Raw genomic sequence first — 8,404 nt, forward strand, 5'->3', positions numbered from 1 at the left:
AACTAGTTTAAATTGGGAAAAAGGTCATTTCATGACCACTTCTGGAATTATCTTGGGTCATGTTGTATCTTCAAAAAGAATTGAAGTTGACAAAGTCAAAGTTGAAATCATTTCAAAATTACCCTCACCAAAGATAATTAGAGAAGTCTGTTCCTTTTTAGGACATACAGGATTTTATAGGAGGTTTATAAAAGACTTTAGTGTCATATCTAGACCACTTTGTAACCTCCTAATAAAAGACACATTTTGAATGGACTAAAGATTGTCAACAAGCTTTTGAAAGAATAATTACTCTTTTGACATCAGCACCAATAATGCGACCTCCTTATTGGTCTTTACGTTTTAAGCTAATGTGTGATGCTAGTGATTATGGCGTTGGCGTTGTTCTGGGTCAAAGAAAGGAAAGTAAGTCATTTGTCATCTATTATGCAAGTAGAACTTTGAATAGTACTCAAATGAATTACAGTACAACTGAGAAAGAACTACTTGCTGTAATATTTGCATTGGATAAATTTCATTCGTATTTAATTGGTTCATCCACTATTGTTTATTCTGATCATGCTGCTGTGAGATATTTAATGTCAAAACAGGATGCCAAACCAAGGTTGATACGATGAATTTTGCTACTTCAAGAATTTAACTTAACAATTAAGAACAAAAAGGGCGCTGAAAATGTTGTTGCAGATCATCTTTCAAGACTTACGAACGAGTCTTCAATTGAAACAACTCTCATAAATGATTATTTCCCTGATGAATTTTTATTTTCTATAAACAAAGTGTCTTGGTATGCTAATATTGTTAATTATCTTGCAACATGTGAAATGCCATGTGACTGGAGTTCCCAAGACAAGAAGAAATTCTTAACAGAAGTGAAAAGTTTTTACTGGGATTATCCATACCTGTTCAAGTACTGCCTGATCAAATTTTTCGAAGATACATACCAGACGACGAGGTAAGTAGGGTCATTCAATTTTGTCATTCTGAAGCATGCAGTGACCATTTTTCTTTAAAAAAGACAGCTGCAAAAATATTGTAGTGTGAATTTTATTGGCCTACATTATTTAAAGATTCACATGTATTTGTAAAGTGTGTAAGAATTGTCAAATGGTAGGGTCTATTTTAAAGTGAAACATGATGCCTTTAAACCTCATCCTTGTCATTGAAATATTTGATTGTTGTGGAATTGATTTTATGGGCCATTTTCCATCATCATTTGGATTTGTATACATTTTGGTTGTTGTTGATTATGTTTCAAAATGGATCAAGGCGATTCCTTGTCGGCACAATGATCACAAGATTGTGATCCGTTTTTTAAAAGAAAATCTTTTAAGCAGATTTGGAATACCTCGAGTCATTATCAGTGATGGAGGTAAGCATTTTTGTAATAAGCCATTTGAGTCTTTAATGAAGAAATATGGAATTACACATAAAGTTGCTACCCTTTATCACCTTCAAACAAGTGGTTAAGTTGAATTAGCAAATAGGGAGATAAAACAAATTTTAGAAAAGACAGTTAATCCAAACCGTAAAGATTGGTCTCTTCGACTAACTGATGCACTTTGGACATATCGTACTGCTTTTAAAACATCTTTAGGAATGTCACCCTATCGGCTTGTTTTTGGAAAATCTTGCCACTTACCATTTGAACTTGAACATAAATTATTCTGGGCCATTAAATCTTTTAATTCAAGTCTTGATGATGCTGGTAATATGGGTAAATTGCAATTAAATGAACTTGAGGAATTAAGGAATAATGCATATGAGAATTCAAGAATTATTAAGGCAAGAACCAAATTATTTCATGACAAAAGAATTTTTTGAAAAACATTTGAAATTGATCAAAAAGTGTTGCTTTATAATTCTCGACTTCATTTATTTCCAAGGAAGTTAAAGCCAAAGTGGAATGGTCAATTTGTTGTAAAAAAATATGTATCCATATGGAGCCGTAAAAATTAAGAATCCAAAGGATGGTGTCACATTTAAAGTTAATGGTCAAAGATTGAAACCATAAACCGCGTGAAGCAGATACCGAAATCAATTTGAGTGACCCACTAAATTTTAACTAAGCCTTTTCATTTTAACTTTTTATAAATTTGATTTACTGTTACTTTATCGTTTGATTTTTTTTCCTTTTCCTTATGCCTTGAATGGAGTGCATTGCATTGTCTTTAATTGTGTGTTGTTTGACAATTGTTTTTTAGCTCACCAAATGAGTACCTCCATGAGAAGTTTCCTTTTCGAACATCTTAAAGAACTTTTACATGTAAAATTTCACTTGAGGAAATTGATCAAATTTTGTAAATCACATCCCATTTGGGATCTACAACCACCAGAGTTAGTATCACACGTGAAAGATCTAGAAAGACAACTCAAGGAAATAGAAGATGGTAGTATAATCTGCAATTGGAGCTGGAGGTAAATTCAATAAAAGGACGAAGGTGAGTTATATTTCTTGTATGTTTTTGTTTTATTTTGTTGTTCTTCTTTATTTTTGATTTGATTTTGCAGATTTGATTCATTTTATTTTGATTCACTCTCCCGTATAAATGACGGATAACGGTACTCCATGACTTTTTAAGTCAGTATTCTCAGTTTCCCACAATAACTGAACCTCAATGTCAAGTATGGAAGAAATACAACGAAAATTGCATCAACGTTTTCCTTTTCTCCCTCAAAATGCTCTTAAGAAGATTTACAAAATTCGTTGTGAACGACTGCATTTGTTAATGATCAATGAGATTCCTGCTGACATTCGCTGGTTAATTGAAGCAAAGGTCCGACTGGTAGGTGAGTTTTCTGATCCATTCATTTCCTACATGTCTGGTTTTGGTTAAAGTATATTTGCTAAGAAAATAAGAGCTAAGCGACTTACCTCTGAATGTTCTCACTGTGTAAGACTTGCTTGCAAAAAGTCACGTTGTAAAACTTTAGGAATGGTTTCTGTAAATCGTGAAGATAAAATCAAATTCGTTAAGGATGACATGAGTAAACAATCGTTGGATGATATCTTACGATCTCTTGAGACGCATATGAGCGAATATGTTCAACGTGAAATTCAAAGTTTGTGGAAGCTATTCCAAAAGGAAAGTGCACAGTTTAGTCTTGGGAATCTGACTCTAAAGGACCATGTTTGCCAGTTTATAAGAAAACTGGATGGGAAGCTTATCCTCGACCTATAGAGGGCGTTCAAGCCATTACTGGACGTAAAACCAAAGGAAGATGTGAGACACAATCACAATTACTAGTAAATATCCTTTTATTTTACTGTTCTTTTATCTTTTGCATTATTATTATTATTGTTTTTTATGCGACTTTATATATTTAATCACTGTTTGCTTTCTCTTTTCGCTGTTTGCCTTTGAATTATTAAGCTAAAAGCTTCACACGTCATTTGACAAACACACCACCCCATTTACAGATGTATATCATTATATCCGTCACCAAGATTCTTAAATAGAAGCTCCTTTTCAAGCACTCACAAATTGTTTCTTTTTAGAATTATTATAATGCCAGCAACTTCAAGCAGTCAACTTAAAAACAGTTGTGTACTTTCTGGATTTCGCTATGGAAAGTAGAAAGAGTTCGTTCAGCAGTCATAGATCTTGGTCATGCTATAGTAGAGAGGAAACTACATCTTGTATATGGAGGAGGTGACCGAGAGTTATCAAAGCTTGTCTCTGAAGCTGCTTTTGTTCGAGGAAGCCAAGTGCTAGGCATCATTCCAAAAGCTTTAAAACCTTTAGGATGTCTACCATACCCACCAACTGGAGAAGAGTTAGTTGTCTCAGGTATGCAAGAAAGAATATTCGAAATGTTAAATCACGCTGACGCTTTCATTTTCTTGCTAGGAGATCTTGCAACTTTAGAGGCGCTAATTGCATTTGCTTCTTGACCCATTTAAATATTCATAAAAAATTCATCGATTTGTTAAATGTTAATAACTTTTATGATGGCTTAATAACATTTCTTAATCATGCAATTAAAAATTATTTCATTCCGCCCTCAACAAAAAAAAAAAAATCTTCATTTGTGCTCCTACTGCTAATGAGTTACTTCGTCTTTTGCAAGTTTACAAACCAGAGCTAGATCTCATGACTTTGGCGTTGGATTGGGCAACTGATGACGATGGTAGTAACTCTCATAAAAAGTGTAAATTAGATTTAACTCTCCGTTTGTAAATATTTCCAGCAGTGGCCAGGTAATATCTTGTAAACTCTACTCCTTTCTTTAGACATTGAGGACAATATCTCCTTCAGGTTGGGGGGAGTGAATAGTTGATAATTGTGGAATGTCTCAGTCCTGGTGATGTTTTTACTAATTTTTGTTGTAAAGACTAACTTTGGATAAAAATTAGAGTCGAAGATGACAGAATATAGAATGTAGTGTCTCTAGAAATGCATCTTCTTAAGTTTAGTATTCTGTTTCCCAAAAAAAATTATTTTCTAACTTTTTGTTTTCTGTCTTTTTCTCTTTTTCTCTTAATCATCTCCCTTAAGTTTCCACAATCAGTCCCAATTTTTTAGTGTTTCTTTAACAAAAAAAAAGAGTTTTTTTTTTCGGTGTAATCTTTTAACATTGGATAACATGATGATTTTTAAATTTTGGTATTTGTATTATCTTTGGCCTTGAGTTATGTTACACTATGTTTTCCCCTTTGCATGTTGAAACGTAAATTGAGAAATTGGATGAGTAAAATTGATTAAGTCATTTGGAGGAATTTACATGTTATGAAAAGTCCAAGCGAGTTTTTGAGCCTATTATCCTTAGAGAGTAACCTTGTTTGCCTATACAGCTTCACAATTTATTATACAAGATCTCAATATTTTCTTTTAAAAAAAGTGAAAAAAAGAGAAAGTTTGTGCCGCCGCATCTAAAAGTCCATTGAATTAGTGGATATGAAAGATTATTTAAAGCCCTAAAAGATGACAGAATGCCATCTTTGATCCGTTTGAGTCTTTCTAGCCAACCCTATTATAAAGAATCCATAGTTAACCCCTTTGAGCCTTTAAAAAAAAAAAACTTTTCATTTGATAACATATTATCTTATCCCACTCCAATGTGGAGTATCACCTTATATTTTATGTTTTTCCACCACCCAATTATGTTTGAAAATAGGGATGATTATGTATTACTAATAATGGTATTATGAAAAAAAAAAGAAGAGGATATATATATAAAAAAACAAAAAAAAACAATTCCAAAAAAAAAATACCTTGTAATTTCCAAAAAGTTCCTTATTTTTCAAACATATATTTTTGTTTTCCCTATTACCTTTTTTGTTAGCCATAACCCTAACCTACATTACATCCTAATAAAAATCTTTCTCGATTTTTTAGAACTATAATTTGAAGTAAAAGCTAGTAATATGGATTAAAAGATGTGGTGATGCATAAAAATAAAAATAAAATTTGCTACTAATTTCTTGGACTTGAGAACATTTTATTTCTAAGTTGGGGCATTATTTTTTCATCTTGGTAAGAGCGTGTGATATTGTTTTATTATTCTCTCAAATCTACCATTTTAGAGTGACAATTTAATTTAGAGTATATTTTCTTTTGAGAGAGTCACTCTTAATCGTGAGATTTTGAGGTTTGATGTATTATTCTTAAAAGTGGTTTGATTAATGTAGCTCTGATAATTGATTATTTTACAGGATTTTACTGAACTGTTTTGTGCGGGTGTGATTTTCTTTCAGCTGAAGATAATGCTTATACTTTTATTTGATTGTTGTCATTAATCTGATGAAAGAAGTAAACACAATTTTTCCAAAAAAAAAGAGATTTTCAATTTGAGTTTGAAATTTTACTAAACTTTTATCGCTTAAATTGCTAGGGCCTAGCAATAAGCTAGTTGGGAGGTGTGATTGACACTAAAAAGTATACATTTAATAAGGATAAAATTATTAGTTTTTCACTTATTGTGTCGATTAATGCGCTCATTATTTCTAAATTATTTTAATACTCCCCAAATATATTTTATATTAATTTGTAATATATTAATTTTTATCTTGTAAATATTTTTCAGGAATAAAGATAGAATTGGAGTTAAAAGCGAGAACAAAGAAGGACAACTGGAGCAATTTAGAATTCATCAATCGAGGAGATGTTATTAAAAATAAAAAAATAATAAAAAAAAGGGATTGGAAAGCATGTTGGTGATGGTCAGGAGGTCATCACGCCTCCTGACCATCATGCAATTCAATATGTATATATAATATAAAAATAAAATAAAATATTAATATTAATAAAATAAAAGAAAAAAAGATGATTCCCTTGCCTATAAAAGGCAAGGGGATGCAAGCGAATGAGGAGGCCAGAAGATAGGGAGCTGAGTTCTGAGAGAGAGTGATAGGCAAGGGTGTAGCTGAAAAATTTCTTTCTTTCTTTCTTTCTTTCTTTTCTTTTTTTGTTTCCGTCTGTATCAATTTTCTTTGTAATATATTTTAAAAAGTTTATCAAATAAAAAGAGTATTGTGTTTTCTTTTAATATGAGTGGCTAATTTTATTAAACTGAGGTGAAGGGTGAAGTTCAATGTTTCAAACTAATAAATTTATTATTTTCTCAAATGAGTTTTTAAGTTTATTTATTCTTTTCTAGTTATTTTTATGTCATGTTAATTTATAAATTTCTTTGGATCTATATTGTATTTTGACATAATGTCGACACATTAATATAGTGTGGCATTTTAGGTACTTTATTCCATATTTATCCGCACATAGAATTAAATGATATAATAATTAACTGGTAAAAGTGAGGCAAAATATAAATGAGAGAGTATTAAAATTATAGTTTGAATACTGAGAGTGGATCTCGTAACCTTAGCATATTTTTAAATTGTTTTCAAATAATTTATTTTCCCCCACAATTAATTTTCTTTATTTAACAAATTGACAACTAGATTTTAAAATTTCCTGTGGTTCGACCCCGGACTCATCAGGTTATATTATAATTAGACACTCTTATACTTAAGAGTAATACACTTTTGAGTCGTGTCACTACTCAAAACGGGTGAACCTTTCGACCCAATAGTCCATAGCAAAATTGACATAGTAGGTGGAGAACATTTAATGCAAGTAGCTAGAGTTTCAAGAAGACGGCTTTAGCTACTAGATATAGGTGATACAGTAGTTGACATAGCATAGCAAGATGGGAAGCTAAATACAAGAGTGGAAAAGCAAAAAGAGTAAGAAAAAGAAGGTGAAAATGTAAATGGCAAATTAAAGTTGCTGGATATGGAATAAAATTCAAGAAAAAGCACAACACAGTCCATATAAGCTCAGAAGAGGGAGTTGATAATGGGCCAATAGTGAGCCAAGTGAAGCCCAAACACAGGAAGTGGAAATTACAGGCCAGAGAAATGAGCAATAACAATGGAAATAAAAATAGGCTGGGAGCTTCCAAACGGCTTAGTGAAAAAAAATCCTGGAAAAGCCCAAACCGTATGAAAACAAGAGTAGACAGCCCAATTGCAGCAACAACCATACACTTACATTGTAGCACACCTTCAACAAAAATGAAATTAAGCTGGGAGAATGCAGACGCAAAGAAACAAGATGCTACAACCCCAACAAATGACTTATCGGCAGAGGCTGGTGGTCAGCCCCACCGAGAGCCATGAGGACCCTCAACTGGAATGTCAGGGAGATGGGGAATGACCGGACGTTCTTAGTACTCAAAACCATTCTCTAATTGCACAAACCTCAAATTGTATTTTTGTGTGAAACCAAATTGATGTCTGTGCAAATGAACAAAGTTGGCAAATTATTGAAGTTTGATTGTTGTTTCGCGGTCAGTAGAAAAGGAAAGAGTGGAGGATTAGCTTTGATGTGGAACTTAGAAATCAATGTCAATATGACTTCTTTCAGCAGTCGTTATGTTGATGCTGAAGCACAAACTGGTGGATTCAAAGTTTATGGCACATTAACTCATAGAAAAGGAAAGAGTGACAGGCTCGAACCATAGAAAGGTCTTATTAAATAATTAATCTATGTTGATATGGCACATTAACTCATGTTTGGCGAAACTTGCATTAAGCGAGAGAATGAATGAAAAGGGAGGAAAAAGGAAACAAAAGATGTGATGTTGGCATTACTTTAACAGACATACGGATAAATGATGTGATTGTCTTAGATTAGTAGGATATTAGTATGAGAGATTAAGGTAAATCATAATTTAGAACAGTTTAATGTAGTACATGCCAAGAACAAACATTTCAACCTTTAGCAAAAACAGAGAATGGAATACAAGTAAACGAACAAACCCCATCTGGTCTACTTTAACCTTTTCTCTTTAGTTATTTTCTTTCCATTTTGTTTCTGAGTTTCACTTCACATAAAAGTGAGTAGGACCCAACAAATTAACAGTACATAAGACTGATAGTAAGAACCCTTAGGACAAAGATAGA

At 32.4% G+C, this 8,404-nt stretch overlaps 1 protein-coding gene across 1 annotated transcript; it reads left to right on the plus strand.

Annotated features, from left to right (window-relative positions):
• The first annotated feature begins 314 nt into the window (after nucleotides 1–314).
• On the plus strand, nucleotides 315–3,892 carry LOC112099626 (probable cytokinin riboside 5'-monophosphate phosphoribohydrolase LOGL8). Its single transcript, XM_024187053.1, has 3 exons — nucleotides 315–405; nucleotides 3,576–3,788; nucleotides 3,849–3,892. Exons 1-3 carry the CDS (start codon nucleotides 315–317, stop codon nucleotides 3,890–3,892), a joined length of 348 nt encoding a protein of 115 aa, XP_024042821.1.
• The last annotated feature ends 4,512 nt before the right edge of the window (nucleotides 3,893–8,404 follow it).

This window comes from Citrus clementina, unplaced genomic scaffold, assembly GCF_000493195.1.
Source record: "Citrus clementina cultivar Clemenules unplaced genomic scaffold, Citrus_clementina_v1.0 scaffold_9, whole genome shotgun sequence".
In the NCBI taxonomy this organism is placed as follows: domain Eukaryota; kingdom Viridiplantae; phylum Streptophyta; class Magnoliopsida; order Sapindales; family Rutaceae; genus Citrus; species Citrus x clementina.